General features: G+C 42.5%; 1 protein-coding gene across 1 annotated transcript in view; it reads left to right on the plus strand.

The window, feature by feature from the left end:
- The window catches only part of LOC124778710, a 188921-nt gene that overhangs the window by 47998 nt on the left and 122629 nt on the right, over window positions 1-18294 (plus strand). Inside the window, exon 3 of the mRNA XM_047253662.1 lies at window positions 10956-11183. Within this exon, the coding sequence (XP_047109618.1) occupies window positions 10956-11183 (228 nt within the window). The remainder of the gene's footprint in view (window positions 1-10955; window positions 11184-18294) is intronic.

Raw genomic sequence — 18294 nt, forward strand, 5'->3', positions numbered from 1 at the left:
CCCAACCACAGTTTCCAAATGCTCATTCCCCCTCCTATCGCTTTGCAACGTTATGCCCAGATAAGTAAACGACTTGCCCGTGTCAATCAGGTCACTAGTAATTCTGTATCCGAACATTGCAGGTTTGTTCTTCTACTCATCCGCATTAGCTTACATTTTTCCACATTTAGGACTAACCGCAATTTATAACACCAACTGGAAATTTTGTGTAAGTCGTCTTGTACCTTCCTACAGTCACTCGACTTCGACACCTTACCGTAGATCGCGTCATCATCAGCAAACAACCGCAGACTGCTGCCCACCCTGTCCACCAAATCATTTTTGTATATAGAGAACAACAGCGGTTCTGTCACACTCCCCTCGGGCACTCCTGGTGGTAGTCTTGCCTCTGATGAACACTCGCCGTCGCCGTCGAGGACACGTTACTGGGTTCTATTACACAGGCCAACGATGGAAAAACTTTTTTGCGGAAAATACCATATTCTTATGTTTTTAGGGTGGGAAATCCAAATATGATATTTAAAAAACTGTATCACCCACCATTTCTTCACATTTTTCACTTAAATTTATTAAATTAAGAAATTTTTAATGAATTTAACAGCTTTTATATAGTTACAATAATTTAAGAAGGAGGTGCAATGAATGTAGATGACGTTGGTAGCACTGCTGTTAAACATTTGCTGGCAAAAAAAGGTCGTTTCCATTTTTGTGTGTTTTGTTTACTGTCAGCCTAACCTCACTTTCCCGTTTCCTGTACATGTGTTCAGTACAGTGTCTTGTAAAAACTCTGCTGACAGTTTTTGTTATATTTGTGGTGAATTTGTGATTTAAAAACACCAAAGAAACAATACAGACTTTGTGAAAAAGGTTTATCTATCATACTTTGGATCTAAACTTGGTGATCAAGATAAATCTTTGGCGCCGCACAAGGCACATTATGTGTGTGTTGAAGATCTAAGAAAATGGTCCAAAAGGAGAAAATGCCTTTAGATTTGCTGTGGAAAACTGGCATGTGAGGGAGTCTTTAAAACTTGGTGAGAAGAAAATTCTACGCAAAAACATTGTAGATCCGAAACACGTACTCCTACCAACTCCACAAATAAAGTTAGGCCTAACGAAACAGTTTGTAAAGGCTTTGTCTAAAGATGGACCATGTTTTAAGTATCTCTGCCAAAAGTTTCCATACCTTTCAGAAGTTAAACTAAAAGAAAGCTTCTTTGTCGGACTTGACATTAGAAAATTGATGTTCGATGTTAACTTTGAATCCACAATTACCTTAAAGGGGAGAGAAGCATGAGTGTCACTCAAGCAAGTCTTTACGAAGTTCTTAGAACATGAAAAAGACCCAGAACATGTTTCTATTACAGCTACAAAGTTAAAGAACCTTGAAACCTTAGGATGTTTAATGAGTCTAAAGGTTCACTTTTTGAACAGTCACCTTGATTACTTCCCGGATAATACGGGAAATGTTAGTGAGGAGCAAGTACAGTGTTTTCACCAGGAAATTAAAGTGATGAAAAAACGCTTCAAGGCCGCTGGAACACCAACATGATGGGGGACCACTGTTGGCCAATTCACCGAGAAGTTCAGCAAGCGACTCATCGCAGAAAAAGCCATACAAGAAGCTTCAAAGAAAAAAGAGAAAGAAAATACAAACCAATTCCAGATGACAAGTGAACCCTCTATTAACACATATCATTGTTTTAAGTAGCTTGTTGTAAATACAAACCATGCTTATGTTGTAACAAAGAGTTTCATTAATTTCCCCGTTTATCATTTACCATAGGATTTTTATACTACATAATAAAATACATATTGCTCGAAAACTATGGCTGATACAAAAAAACTAAGATTAGATTTGGATTCGGCTCATAAAAATCTGTAAAGAGCAGATATCAAAGTAAAAAAGTTTTTCAAAAAAATTTTTCGTTGGCCTGTGTTATTTGAGGCACCGTGTCAAATTCTTTCTGGAAATCTAGAAATGAATTTGACCGTTTAGGTTTGAGTTTTTGTGTTTTTATTTTATTTTAGGACTGGGGATGATCAATTTGTGATTGAAATCTATACGCAGTAACAAAAAAACTGTTTCAAATTACCCGAACAATGTTGGAGTTTCCCTTGTTTGCAGTACTTGTTGTATGGTCATGGTGCACAAACTCCCTAATAGAACCCAATCCCGAAAGAGGAAGTGTTTCGACGTCTAGACGTCTACGAATCGGCCACCACTATGCTCTGCAAATGAAGTCAGTTACAGACTGCAGCGAACATGATGTCGGTGCTGATGTGGTCCCCCTCTCACTGGCGGCACCCAGCTTACGCAAGATCGTTTTCCCGAGCGATTTCGCTACCCTAGCGAGAGCGTGCCGAAGCGACGTCGCGTTGCCGCAAGGCTGCCGGCTGGGCCGCGGCGTTCTGCTCCGGTAGCCGCTGTCTATCCGGAGTGGCCTCCATCCTGCAAAGGGGGACTCGCGAGCTGTCTTGCATGGTGTGCGGTGCGGCTGTTTCACTGCTGTCTTCCGACTAACATCGAAAGTCTGCCCTGATGCGAAGTGCACTGCTGCAAAACAATCACTGAAGCTCCAGAGAAACTGGTATAGGCATGTGTACTCAAATACGGAGACATGTAAACAGGCAGAATACGGCACTGAGGTCGGTAACGCCTATATAAGACAACAAGTGTCTGGCGCAGTTGTTATATCGGTTACTGCTGTTACAATGGCAAGTTATCAAGATTTAAGTGAGCTTGAACGTGGTGTCATAGTCGGTGCACGAGCGATGGGACAATCTCCGAGGTAGCGATGAAGTGGGATTTTTCCCGTATGACCATTTCGCGGGCGTACCGTGAATATCAGGAATCCGCTTAAAACATAAAATCTCCGACATCGTTGCTGCCGGAAAAATATCCTACTACAACGGGACCAACGACGACTAAAGAGAATCGTTCAACACGATAGAAGTGCAATCCTTCTGCAGATTGGTGCAGATTTCAGTGCTGAGCGATCGACAAGTGTCAGCGTGTCAACCATTCAACGAAATGTCATCGAAGGCCCACTTGTGTATCCTTGATGACTGCATGGGCCTTTCAACACCGCAGTACACCTAGCTATGTTTATGGTAATATCTCTTTTACATTCTATACCCGCTCCTGTAGAAAAGTTAGTAATGATGAAAAAATACATGTATGGATGAAAGGACTTGGTGTACTTGCTGAAAATGTAACTGTAACTGGAGATATTACTTTGTATTACAATTATTAATAAAGTGTGATCCTTGACCTCTGTAACCGTTAGACGTACATCGCGAATCGGGGGCTCAAGGATGCAACAGTTTGAAAATTTTCGAAAACATAGTGTCACGCTGCCCGTTGAGCGCCTAGCTAGTCGGTGACGCAACCCGCCCGACTTGGCTCTGCGCTTGGCCGGCGCACCAGGGTACTCGCGCTGCTAGAGTCACTACAGCACGCGTTCGGGATAACTCCCGCCTGCTGGTGCCTGCAGAGTCTAAGTCCGTTATCAGCGCATTACGTAATCAAGGTCACTCTCTCTCTCTATATAATCGGGCAGTTCACGCCAGCGGAAACATTCCGCTGTGAGCTCTATCTGCAACCACAGTCTGATACGGCTAGATACGATTCTGACAGGGAACACGTTCGTAAGCATCCTGTCCGATCACTGCATCCATTCACGTCCACTGTGCATTCCGACTGACTTGGTCAGTCCCAGCAGGACAGTGCGGCACCCTACACGTCCAGAATTGCTGGAGTGGCTCCAGGAAAGCTCCTCTGAGTTTAAACACTTCCTCTGGTCACCAGACTCCCCAGGCACGGACATTATTGAGCGTATCTGGGATGCCTTGCAACGTGTTGGCCTCCACCCCCTCGTACTCTTACGGATTTATGGACAGCCCTGCAGGATTCATGGTGTCAGTTCCCTCCAGCACTACTTCAGACATTAGTCGAGTCCATGACAGATCGTGTTGAGGCACTTCTGCGTGCTCGCGGGTGCCCTGCATGATATTAGGCAGGTGTACCAGTTTCTTTGCTTCTTCGGTTTATAATAACCTCAAGGACCGTGTTCATTGCCGCCAGAGTACAATCTGTGCGTACTAAGGGGCAATTACGGCTGTTGTGTAAAGGCACAAAAGCACGTGAACACCCTAACTTTTGATACCTTGCGGATTTATTGGTTACTTTTCTTTGTTAGACGTAATGTAAATACGATAATGTGAAAGACACAGCACTAAATCTACCACGCTGTGCTACACTGCTTCCTATGGACTCGGTGAAATTTGACATTGGGATGGCGAGCACATCTTCACTTGTGCACGTTTTAAGGAGCTTCTGCGCATGCACTACTAGTGTGACGTAACTGCCATACAGGCCAAATACATGCGACTTGATAAACAATGTGCACGGTTCACAGTGTGCATTGCTAGCCCTTACCACCCAGCTACAGGTTTATGTCAATGCCACAAGGTGGTAGCACACTACAGTAGACTTCCATCTACGTTTCCTTTGCATAAATCGCACTAGGCGGTAGCACACTCCACAAATAAGTCAATTCACTTACTGTATAGTAAAACTAGATCGGGCATAAGTATATGTTATAATCATACTAGTAGGAAAACCTATTTTATGCTATTCTGAATTAGATATAGTTGGTTAAGTTTTGGACTATATCATGGTGTAATCCTTATGAGGCGCTGCGAACCATAAAGCATATCACCGTCGATTGTTAGACTGTAGCATTTATTCAAGCTTATGACACCTGCTGATCTTATGGTGGATCAGGTTTATCTGTACTGTAGGCCCACATGGTACATATATCTTAACATTCACGAAAAGCTGTGTCACTGGTTTCTCTATTATTCACTTAAATATGGCTGGTCGAAGGCGGTGGGCTTTTGGCTTTTATGTTTCTCAACGCCTCATTTGTATTCTAGTCAAGTAATCTTGTTGGTAGATAGTACTACTCGTTTAATAATTTCCAAGAACGGCAGTTTGTGTTTGGAGTTGGTTGATAGCCTTCAGGAATCGGCTTTCCTGTGCTGTGTCAACATTAACTTGTTGAATCTGTATTAAGCTCTAACAGAAAAGAAAATTATCAGGAAAAGTTAGCCGCAATGGAAGTAGGGCCTCGCAGAGTAGATCAGTTATCCGAGAAAGTGACGGAATCAAATAAGCCTGTCTACAAACGAACAAACATAAGAAGCCGTGTGTGTGTGCAAGGTAAGAATGCCTGATTTTCAGCCCGGAAGCTAATTCGTTAGCTAATACATGAACTACGTATCCTTTAGATTTGTCTGCAAAAATGAAACAGCACGAAAACTCCTAGTCACTCAAAAATTAGAAACGGAGAGTAGCAAAAGCTTAAACATTATTTCGTTCCTGGCATACGCTGTACTTAATTATGTACAAACCAACACAATTGGACAAAAACAATTCTTCCTCTTTCAGACAATTTATCAAGTCATGCATATTATTATTTTTATTATTATTATTTTCGATTATTCCCATTTAAGAGAGCGTTTGAACTTGAATTCCTTTATGATGATTGTTTATGTTTTTTCTGAGCCCAAATTTTCTTCATGTGTTCACTGTATTGTTTCTTTCGCTCCGCTGTCCATTTGCATCCTGGTCTCTTCTGTGCTGTGGTGTCAAATTTATGTTTTTTGATGATGTTCCTGAATTCAGTTCTATTTTCTGCATCGTTTACTGTTATGTGTGTTTGTCTGAGGTCCCCTTCAACTTCTTTTATCCATTTTGTTTTTCCCCTGCCTGAGTTGATGACTTTAAGAATTCGCTTTGAAATTCTGTTTTTATTCATCCTGTGGATATGTCCGTAGAACTGCATTCTTCTTTTCCTTATTGTATCCCTAATCTTGTCTGTGTATTTATATAATTCTGATGTTGGTCTCTTCTTCCAGATTCCTTGCTCTTGTATCGGGCCAAACATTTTCCTGAGAATTTTCCTTTCTTGTTTCTCTATTTATTTGATTTTAGTTTGCCCACCTATTTGTGTTGTTTCAGATGCATACAGTGCCTCCGGAAGTACGACAGTGTTGTAGTGCCTCAATTTTGCGTTAATGGATATGGACTTTTTGTTATAATAGTTCCACGTGAGTTTATATGCTTTCTGTAGTTTTTTTTATTCTTTCCTCATTGGCCTTTAGGTTGATCCCTGATGGCTGGATGATTTCTCCCAGGTACTTAAAATGTGGTACTTGTACGATTTTCCCATGGGTTGTCACAATAGGCACTCTTTCTATGTACTGGGTTTTCTCATATGAGATTTGCAGCCCAGTTCTTTGTGCAATTTCGTGTAACTTCTCTATGGCGTTAGTGGCTTCTTTTCTATTATTTGTGAGGATTGCAAGCTCATCCGCAAAAGCTAAATACTTCACATTGAATCTATTATCTTTTCTAATGCCAATTTGGATTCCTTTGACTTCTTTTCCCATGTCCTGATAATTTTTTCAAGAATGATATTAAAGAGTAATGGTGAAAGTCCGTCACCCTGTCGCACTCCAGTTTGGATTTCAAATGGTTCCTAGATATCCCCCATAAATTTAACCTTGAAGACTGTGTCAGTTAATGTTTCCCGAATGGTTGCTCTTGTCTTTCTGTCAATGCTGAATTCTTCCAGTGTCTTGCAGAGAGCTACTCTGTCTATTGAGTCGTAGGCCTTTTTAAAATCTACAAAAGTAACCACTGTGTTTCGGGTGTATCTCATCTTTGAACAAGAAAGAGGAAAGCCTTAAGGTAAACGGATCCTGGCTTCCCGTACTCCAGCGAACGACCGTCGCAGGTAGCAAGAGGAGAACCGCACCGGAAATGACCGCGGAGAAGCCCTCGGACGTTGGCGCGCCAGGTACATATAGTCTGCGCCCGCGAGCTCGGCTCCCGTTCACCACCGGCAATGAAGGGTGAAGCTTTGACAATGCCAGCCACTCGTGCTGGCGAAACGTCAGAAAAATCATTAGATGAACGTCGGCCGAAGAACCCGAGACAGAAGCCAATACTACTGTTTTTATTCTTACATTTTTGTTAACTTGAGAAGATGCAGCTTTTTTTTAAATTGTTCACTTACCTAAAAACAGGAAGTCAATGTAATTACTGTATTAATTTGAAGCACTACCGTTTTTAGAATATACTAGAAGCTAATGCTCTAATATACGGAACTGAATCCACGCCACAGCATTCAGTCGTAGGACAGTCGTTGTTGAGACGCCATCTAGCAGCTGACCTGTTGCAGCCTTGCTTCAAGAGCCTGTTCTTTGTTCCAGCCTGTAGTTGCAGCAAGTATGTGCGTGATTTGTCTCTTCTTTGTATGAGTTATCTGTAAAATTTTGCTACCATGAAAAGTGTTACGCTTATGTAGGAGCCTTCGCAGTTTTTGTACAACAAAGCGAAATGTTCACTACAACCTCGTAAAGTGAAATTGAGGAAAGGCGTCTTTAGTATGAAAGCAAAAACCCTGGACCTCTCCTCCAGCTCTATAAAATAGAGTCGACGTGCCTGAAATTTGGAACTGCAACAAAGTCGAGTATTAGTTCTACTCACGTTATCATTTTCCTATGAAATTTAGTTTTGTGTTGTCTGTTTCCTGCCTTGTTAAGAATGTACTGTATTAGTAGTGTCTAATGCTAGATTACGTGATTCAGATTCATGATCGCAAATGTGAAAGGGTGACATCATATGCAGAGCTCAGTAAAAGTTATTTTGCGTCCCACAATAATAAGTAAATCATTTTTCGAAGTCCCCTAACACCTGTCTGGCTGTTCTACTCACGACATGTTGCAGAAAAAATTTTCCTTTCATAATGTTCTGTGTTGCACTTTGACAAGCATCAACACTCCTGGGTCTCCTTTATCCCGAATAAAGCTGAGGTATTTTATAAAGTGGTTCACATATTCGTGTGCCAATATGGAAAATGTGCTTGTCTTTCTGAACCCTCCTTACTAGAATCGTTGCAGTATGTACAATAAAGCTAAGTTCAGATGACAAAAATATAACACACGTTTCCAAATCCCGCGTTTAGACATCTAAAAATCAACTCATTACTGATCATACGGTCACTCGTTAATGGAAATAAAATCTCTAGACGTAGACGAACGCTCGATGACGTGTTGTTAAGAAGATAGACGACACCCTTGTGCTATCTAATTGGCCTCGCGCTTCCGTCGTGACCAGATGTATTATATGAATGTTTCTGTCATTTATTTAGTTTTTTGGAGGGGAACGTTGCGGAAAGTGAATGAAACCAAAGGCGAGGATATTGACATTGAGCTACTAATTGACAGAGTAGAAAAAAAGTCCAATTTTGGTATATAGTGCCAGTATAGAACAAAAATGTAGTTTCGAGGCTGCGAGTTTGAGAAGAATTGGTTTTGATCTCCTGCGAGGGAAATGATTAAAAGAAAAATATAGGTAAGAGAAACTTTATGGTACCAAGTACACTTCCGTTCATACCGTACGATCTGCATCTTCATTAACAAAATGGTTGGTAAAGTTAGCCCTAACGTTACCCGCTGATGAAGTGGGTCGTCTATTTTGGGTAGCATTTATACTTGTGAGATTTTCTTTTAGGATGTCTTCCTGCTTAAATCATTTCTCATCTTTTACAATGTGGTCGGCACAATCCACGCTGACATCTAATGGTCGTTGTACTATTTTCCGCTTAGCACACGCTTTACCAAAAGTACACTCAATATACCTATTGCTAAAGTTTAACGATTGCTTTCTATCTTTGTTTTCGTAAGTTAGATGATTTCCACTGTAGGGTCTAATTAAATCTTCCACCAGCGCAAATGCTTCATCAGCTACAATCACGTAAGCAAGTACCATGCCGTGGCTCTTTTTTGTGTGTATCCAAATATGTTTCAGTAACTTTTTCATATAGCATGGAATATCTGAAAATTGATGACTCGCTGTCTTTCTATAAGCGCGAAGGCCTACTTAGATAAATTGACAGTCAGTCATAGTGCCACCAACCGTACTAAAAACACGTTTATATAGATGCGGGGGCTATTCGGAAAGGAAGTTCCGATTGGTCGCGAAATGGAAACCTCATTGAAAATCAAAAATGTTTTATTTAGAACAGTTTGCTACACCTCAAGACTACTCCTCCACATAACCGCCGCTCCGACTGAGACATTTGTCGTACCTTTGTGCCGAATTTCCAGTAGCCTCGTCACAGAAGACTGCGGCCTGTGCTTTCCACCAATTCTCTACGCTGGACTGCAGTTCTTTGTCTGTGCCAAAATATTGTCTTCATAGCCAGCGGTTCATGTGAGCAGAGATGAACATGTGGGAGCAAAGTCTGGGCTGTATGGTGGGCTATCAGACGCTTCCCATCGAAAATGCTGCAGGGGCGTCCTCATTGCCCCTGGAGTATGCAGCGGAGAATTGTCATGAAGAAGGAAATGCATGACAGTTACGTTAAGTGGGATGCATGAAATCAGGCGAAACCTCTCTGTGGGCACCCATATTTGGCGGGAGACACTATTGCTCTAGGCAGCTTTATGTGTTCATTGTGTGCTAAGAACTGAAAAGAGTGAAGCGACGCGATCGACAGACGTACTAAAGACATTGCCCAGCATATCTATGCAAAGCTTCATCGAATTCTCACTGTGGTTTTCAACTTACAATCGATCGGACCTTATTTCCCGAATAACCTCCGTACCTCCATATAAGAAACTTCAATGTTCTGGATTTGTATTCTCTTTACCACTTACAGGTCCAATGCAGGGGAGAAACATTGCGTATTGTTCAAATCATTAAGATGTTTCAGTCAATTTTTCTTTATCTGGCGTTAGTATTACGCTGTGTTTTTATTTCATCTAGATAACTTTGCATATTTGATGAATCATCCCAAATATCGTCGATTTTCCAATTTTATATGAAAAGAGTAGCTTCTAACAATACCACCTCTTGCAAAGTAGGTTAGAAATCAGATTAATAATGTTGCTCACGTAGCATATGTTCGCTTTATCGGGCAACAACAAAGTTATTGACTGTGGATGGTATCAACAGAGTGGAAATAATGAAGTCACTGTAAAAAGAGTCATTAATTTTGGCACTTATCTTGAATGGATTCCCACGTAGATTTCGCCGAAGTTGTTATGGCTCATCTTGTTGATTCTAGGGTGATCCCACTTTGACTGTTAGAAGGCCCAGATCTGTATTTTATCAATATTTGAAGACCTAACAAATGCGTTTTTCAGGAACTTCTTAATGATCAAACAATCCCAGATCAGAACAATGGTATGGTAGAAATAATTTTTGACTTGGTGTTCACGATCCACACTTTTATTAAACTTCTTGTAAATTCACATACACTTCTTAATTGTCACATCATCAAGAAAACAGTTTTGTATCAATCTTCATATATTTAATTTCCATTTTAACCAAACACAAGACTTGACTGTTCTTTTATAAGGCGCAATAACAACTTATATTCTGCAAAGTGAAATAAAGACTGCTCTGTGCGCATTCGCGCCAAAACGGTTACAAGTAAGTCAAAGATTATGACAGTCTCATAGAAATGAATACACACAAGAACCATATCACTGTAATATATCGATACTTCGGTGTACCTATACATTAATAAAACAAAATGTGAATATAGTCACAAAAATATGTCTGTTACTTCGCAGAAAAATACTACGATATTACTGGTATCGAGAACTGAGGTTGGAGTGCCGTAATGGTCACGTAAATAAAGAACCATTACAAGCTCCACCACTGAACATGCGCTCAGGCAAGATATCTAAACTCGAAACAGTCTGCAAGAGAGTAGTTGTAGCGACTTATGTGCTTCTACTGCTAGTCACTTGAATTTTTTTGGAGTTCGATCGTGTGTTAGCGAGCGTCAGTGTACATTGCATCTGAACTGAAATTCGTGTGTAGCACACCGTCGTTGGTCTTTTTCAAAGTTCAGTTGGCTGCGTTGCAGGTAGCCCTGGCCGTGGACCTGGGAGCTTTCCACGAGGCAGTCCCTGCGCTGGTGCAGAACCCGGAACTGGAACGCGCACGCGTGACGCCGCCGGGGCCGCGGGCCGCTCCAGAGACGGTGACCGCCGAGGTGGAGTCGCTGCTGGAGCCACCGCCGGACGTGGGGCCGGCAGCGGACGCTGGAGCCGACCTGGAGGCCGGCCGGGTGCGGCCCGGAGGACACAAGCAGGCAAGGCGCCTCTCTCTGGCTCGCTGCTGCTATACAGGGTGGTTCATTGATCGTGACCGGGCCAAATATCTCACGAAATAAGCGTCAAACGAAAAAACTACAAAGAACGAAACTCGTCTAGCTTGAAGGGGGAAACCAGATGGCGCTATGGTTGGCCAGCTAGATCGCGCTGCCATAGGTCAAACGGATATCAACTGCGTTTTTTAAAGTAGGAACCCCCATTTTTATTACATATTCGTGTAGTACGTAAAGGAATATGAATGTTTTAGTTGGACCACTTTTTTCGCTTTGTGATAAATGGCGCTGTAATAGTCACAAACATATGGCTCACAATTTTAGACGAACAGTTGGTAATAGTGTGGTGTGCGTACTGTAAGACCTTCAGTACACACACCATCAGATTATTTGACTTGTCGCTCAAACGAAGAAGGCGAGTGTCAGCAATATGTCTCGTGGTCTTATTGTGGCGTGTTTATCTTCTGCCGTTAGGTCAGACGATAGAAATGCCACTTGCACGCTTAGAGTAGCAGATTGACGGTGACTAACTTTAAACAGAACTTGATTAATTTTCACACAGATTTATTAAAATAATAACAAGCATAAAAATTACTTAACTAGGTTCTGGATACTGTTTACAATTGACAATCTGAAGTTCCTTTGGTATTGGTAAGTTTATCTTATTCTCACATATATCTCTGATACTTGAAAAAAGTGTCTATACATTTATCTTCATGGCTATGTACAGGAATATGCTAATCTTATTAGGCGCAGACTGAAACTTGACTATAGACTGTACAGGCAAATGTAGAACTCGTACAGACTGGTACAGACTAATGCAGACTGGTACTGACTGGTGCAGACAAATGCAGACTCACTAATCGGAGGTCTATACACTCGTTATAATACCTCGCGGGTTCATGTATCACTGCGCGAGTGTGATCTGTGAGGAGAAAAGGTTCTACGTTAGCAGCAATTTCATTGGCTGCGTTACATATTAATACGCGGATCGGCGGAAGCAGAATTTGGTCCGTCTCTATGGGAGCGCCATCTCGTAGCGCGGAGATGTACGAGCGCTGCGCCTGCGCCGTTGTGCTTAGCGGGGCGCACTCTAGTGGGAAAGTTGTGTACGCCCTGACTATGCGGAACTATGTACACAACAAATAGGTAGGTTTTTTAAATTAAAATACAAAACATTGGTACGTTTGAACATTTTAAGTCGGTTGTTCCAATGTGATAAATGTACCTTTGTAAACATATCATTCCTGATAACGCATGCTGTTACATCGTGATTACCTGTAAATATCGCATTAATGCAATAAATGCTCAAAATAATGTCCGTTAACCTCAATGCATTTGGCAATACGTGTAACGACATTCCTCTCAACACCGAGTAGTTCGCCTTCCGTAATGTTCGCACATGCATTGACAGTGCGCGCCGGCCGCGGTGGCCGAGCGGTTCTAGGCGCTGCAGTCCGGAGCCGCGCGACTGCTACGGTCGCAGGTTCGAATCCTGCTTCGGGCATGGATGTGTGTGATGTCCTTAGGTTAGTTAGGTTTAAGTAGTTCTAAGTTCTAGGGAACTGATAACCTCAGATGTTAAGTCCCATAGTGCTCAGAGGCATTTTGACAGTGCGCTGACGCATTTTGTCAGGTATTTTCGGTGGATCACGATAGCAAATATCCTTTAACTTTCCCCACAGAAACAAATCCGGAGAAGTCATATCCGGTGAACGTGCAGGCCATGGTATGGTGCTTCGATGACCAATCCAACCTGTTATGAAATATGCTATTCAATACCGCTTCAACCGCACGTGAGCTATGTGCCAGACGTCCATCATGTTGGAAGTACATCGCCATTCTGTCATGCAGTAAAACATCTTGTAGTAACATCGGTAGAACATAGCGTAGGAAATCAGCATTCATTGCACCATTTAGATTGCCATCGATAAAATGGGGGCCAATTATCCTTCCTCCAATAATGCCGCACCATACATTAACCCGCCAAGGTCGCTGACGTTCCACTTGTCGCAGCTATCGTGGATTTTCCGTTGCCCAATAGCCCATATTATGCCGGTTTACGTTACCGCTGTTGGTGAATGACGCTTCGTCGCTAAATAGAACGTCTGCAAAAAACCTGTCATCGTCGCGTAATTTCTTCTGTGCCCAGTGGCAGAACTGTACACGACGTTCAAAGTCGTCGCCATTCAATTCCTGGTGCATGGAAATATGGTACGGGTGCAATCGATGTTGATGTAGCATTCTCAACACCGACTTTCTGAGATACCCAATTCTCGCGCAGTTTGTCTGCTATTGATGTGCGGATTAGCCGCGACAGCAGCTAAAACACCTACTTGGGCATCATCATTTGTTGCAGGTCGTGGTTGACGTTTTACATGTGGCTGAACACATCCTGTTTCCTTAAATAACGTAACTATCCGACGAACGATCCGGACACTTGGATGATGTCGTCCAGGATACCGAGCAGCATACATAGCACACGCCCGTTGGGCATTTTGATCAGTAGCCATACATCAATACGATATCGACCCTTTCCGCAATTGGTAAACGGTCAATTTCAACACGGGTAATGTATCACGAAGCAAATACCGTCCGCACTAGCGGAATGTTACGTGATACCACGTAGTTATACGTTTGTGACTATTACAGCGTCATCTATCACAAAGCGAAAAAAGTGGTCGGAGTAAAACATTCATATTCCTTTACGTACTACACGAATATGTAATAAAAATGGGGGTTCCTATTGAAAAAACGCAGTTGATATCCGTTTGACCTATGGCAGCGCGATCTAGCTGGCTAACCATAGCGCCATCTGGTTTCCCACTTCAAGCTAGACAAGTTTCGTTCTTTGTAGTTTTTTCGTTTGACGCTTATTTCGTGAGATATTTGGCCCGGTTACTATCAGTGGACCACCCTGTATAGTCTGGTAAACTCGTGAGCGATCACGCGATTCCGCACTCTACCCACCCAGCTACGACACAAGGTGCTTCTACAGGCTGTTTCACAACGTTGTACCGGCCCTTCCGTGGAGCTCGCTTTAAATCAGTGACGACGCAGTCTCTACTTACGTCCGGGCTGCGTTGACACTGGCGTCCAAAATTAGAGCAACAAACCGCTATTTCCCCGTCTTGCACCTAATTACTTTATAATCTTACAAACTGTCAACAGATGTCCTTACGACTGTGTTCTCCCCGGAAGATTGTATTCCGATCAACGATGACGGCATGGCGCCTATGAAATGGGCTAGTGTTTGCCGGGTAGTCCCACAGCCACAATCGCTGTGCATACAGTCACTGACGGTCTAGTATGGCACAGAGAAGACGCCTACCAGACACTCTACGGTGAAGGGCCTTAGGAAGCATGGAAGCAGGACAGTTGCAAACTGATGTTGCCCAATGGCTTTGTGTGGCTCGTTCTCTTGCTTTTCGGATGTGACGATAGTTTATGGAGACCGGAAGTGTATCCCGAAGACGAGGGCAGGGCCGACCACGTTGAAATCAGAAAGAGGGGACCGTTATTTGGCTATACGGACACGACGGTGCCGCCTTAGTGCTACACGGCAACTGGCATCTGACCTGGCATTCACTGGAGGTGTTGTATCCAGACAAATGGTGTACGGAGCAGAGTGGCGTTTTTTGTCGGAGACCTGCTGAACATGTACCTCTGACGCCTCTTCACATAAAGGAACGTATAGAGTGAAGTCATCAACCTGACAACTGCACAGTCGAACAGTGGGCCAATATTCTTTTCACTGATGAGTCCCGATTTGATCTTGAGAGTGATTCTCGGTGGATTCGTATCTGAAGGAAACGTGGAACACGATTTTGGGACCTAAACATTTTGGAAAGAGACCGACATCAAGGAGAATTCCTAATGATGTGACCAGGGATTATGTTGACTACTCGAACACCTCTTCATCAAATTGTACGGGTGAATCGCAAGATGTATCTGCTGTCAGATAACGTGACGAGATCTCGAGACCTCATGTACTGCTGTTGCGAGGTGCCGTGGGACCAAACTTCGTATTGATCGACGATAATGATCGATCTCATACAGCACAGATGGTTGGTGTTTTCTTGCAAACGGAAGATATTGCTGCATGGTGTGGCTTCATCGCTCCCCCAATTAGAATCCCATAGAGCATGTCTGGGATGCGCTTAGGGAGAGGTGTTGCATCACATCAGCATCCACCAACCACTCTCCAAGAACTGGAAGCAGCTCTGCAGGAAGAATGGGCGTTATTGTCTCAACATGAAATTGATGACATCATTCACAGCTTGCCCCACCGTTGTTAGGCCTGTATCGCTGCCACAAGTGGTCACACCGCATACTAGCACATTAACCAGTTGTCGGAATGTGTGTGCAAATCCGTCAAGTTGGAGAAAAAGGAGAACATTTATGTCTACCGTTTTGCTTGTAGCAGTTGTTTAAGTTCTGAATTCTTTACATTGCTTTTACTTTACTACCACCCGTTTATACTGTTTTGTGTCAAAATAAATGCAACCTTGTAAATTTTTCGTTTGTTGCTGTAATTTTGGACACCACGAATGAGTGAACATTATACGGAACGCAGAAGACGATTTTCGTCTGAAACACAACGTTGTAGAGTAAATTACATTAACGTACGAACGGACGTCATAAATAAGGATTCGTATATCTACTGCAAGTGTATGCTTTTCATCTAAATGCAGGTTCGCCTACTATCTGCTCGTATACCGATCGATATATTTCGATATACTGTAGAACATAACGCTCATCTTTTTTTTTTTTTTTTTTTTTTTGTTTCCGCTGAGAAGTGAGAAGTAGGAGTTTTCTTTCGAGAGCTGTATTCAAACACAAGAGTTCTTACCATAAGAGGAAAGTCCAAAAATTAACGGGAAATTCCTAATTTAGGGCGTTGTAATTGTCCGATTCATACGAATTCTTCGTCATTGTGTTTGGTAAGCATTCTGAAAACTATGTGTACAATATTAGCCATATCGTATGTTTAGTCTATTGTCAGCTGTCAAGAAGGTTACATGCGTTTTGATAGCGTAGACAATTATTTATTTTGTTTAAAGGTGGATCGAATAATCTTAATTAAATTTTGAAATATGAAAGAAATAAGGACATAAAAGTTTTACAAATGTTAAATACGGTAAATACGGGGTGTTCAAAAAGTCTCTCCTCAGTGCCGTATGATTGTTAGCCGCGCGTGCCGTATGCCGCAGTGAATACACCGAAATGAAACTCAGTGAAATACGAGTTCAATTCGTCTAATCATGTTTCCAAACACAAGCTATAGCATTTCTTCTGTAACAGAAGCAATGAAAGTGGATATTGCAGTTTTCAATTCATCGATGGATTTTGGATGGTTTTTATAGACAGTTGCTTTCGCTGCACTTCAGAAGAAAAAAGTCGGGTTGTGTTAGGTCAGGCGATCGTGGAGGCCAAAGGTCCTGTAAAATAATGCGATCACCAAACACATCAGCAAGTAGTGACATTGAAACGCGAGTTGTGTGCGCGGTTGCACCATCTTGTTGAAAATAACCGTTCAGTATTTCACTTAACACAAGTTCTCTTACGAGTGGGTACAGAATATCACTGCAGTATCGTTGTGCGTGTATTGTTTCGTTGAAAAATATGGGACCCACAATCCGACGTCTAGGAACTGCAATCCAACTCCTACTTTCACAGAATGAAGTGGTTCCTCGTGAATACACAGTGGATTTGCAGTATTCCACATACGAGAATTTTGAGAGTTCATGTACCTGGATAAATGAAACAACGCCTCACCAGTGAAAAACGTTTCATTAAGAATATCCGTTCCCTTTTGTTGAACGAAATTTTTGAACCATTGACAATAATGCAGTCTCTTGCCATGATCAGAATTTTTCAGTTATTGCACGACTGTCACTTTCTAATTTTTCCCTTACAGCTGTGTGGGCCGTTCCGACACTAACATCGATTTCCTGGGCGAGTTTTCTTACTGACTTGTTCGGACTCATGGACATTTCGGTTCTAGGCGATTCAGTCTGGAACCGCGTGACCGCTACGGTCGCAGGTTCGAATCCTGCCTTGGTCATGGATGTGTGTGATGTCCTTAGATTAGTTAGGTTTAAGTAGTTCTAAGTTCTAGGGGACTAATGACCACAGACGTTAAGTCCCATAGAGCTCAGAGCCATTTGAACCATTTTTTTCATGGACATTTTATCGGAAATATCGAGTAGTTTATCCTCAGACAAAACGCTAGGACGACCAAGTCTCGGTGCATCTGTCACCGAACCCGTACTTCGAAATTTGTTAATCAAATCTCGCACAGTATCGCGATGTGGGAGTGTTGTCTCCGGGAAAACTGAATTAAATGTTTGACAAAATGAAACTGTGTATTTACCGCCAGCTTTGAACACTTGTTCCACTAAAAACACACGTCCTCCAACGCTTAGCATTTTAACAGTGACATAAACGAAACAAACGAACAAAGGAACTAAACTTCAACGTTCGCGTCATCACTTAACGACACACACCAACGATACTACTGACGCTGGCTGAGACGAACGAAACGTGGCTTGCTAGGAGAGTCCACTTGAAGGGAAGTAACCGAGGCAGGCAAACAATCATACGGCACGCTCGGCTAACAATCATACGCCACTGCGGAGAGACTTTTTGAACACCCCGTATTTCTTTTAGTGAGTCTGCTATGATTGAAACAAGGGTTTAGAAGCCGTGGCGGTATAAGATTTTTGAAGATGACGAGCGCCCTGGACGCCCGAGCACATCAGCCAATGAATTCATGGAAATAGTTAAAGAAATGACTAAGAAGAGTCGCCAAATTACAGTCAGAGAAGTCGCTACCGGTGGCATATCTACTGGTTCATGCTATGCTGTTGTTTCAGATGTTTCGGGCTAAGAAACCGTTCAGTTTTGACAAAAACGGCGGCGAATGCAAGTTGCTCAGGAGTCGCCAGATGAAGGCAACAACTATGAAGAACTACTGAAGCTGGCCGTAACTGGTGATGAAACATGGGGTTACGAGTAAGACGAAACTAAGGCTCAGTCGTCGCAGGTGAAGCGTTCTGGATTGCAAAGGCTGACTTTTGTGTAAACTTCAGCC

The sequence above is a fragment of the Schistocerca piceifrons genome, chromosome 1 (genome assembly GCF_021461385.2).
Source record: "Schistocerca piceifrons isolate TAMUIC-IGC-003096 chromosome 1, iqSchPice1.1, whole genome shotgun sequence".
NCBI classification, from domain to species: Eukaryota; Metazoa; Arthropoda; class Insecta; order Orthoptera; family Acrididae; genus Schistocerca; species Schistocerca piceifrons.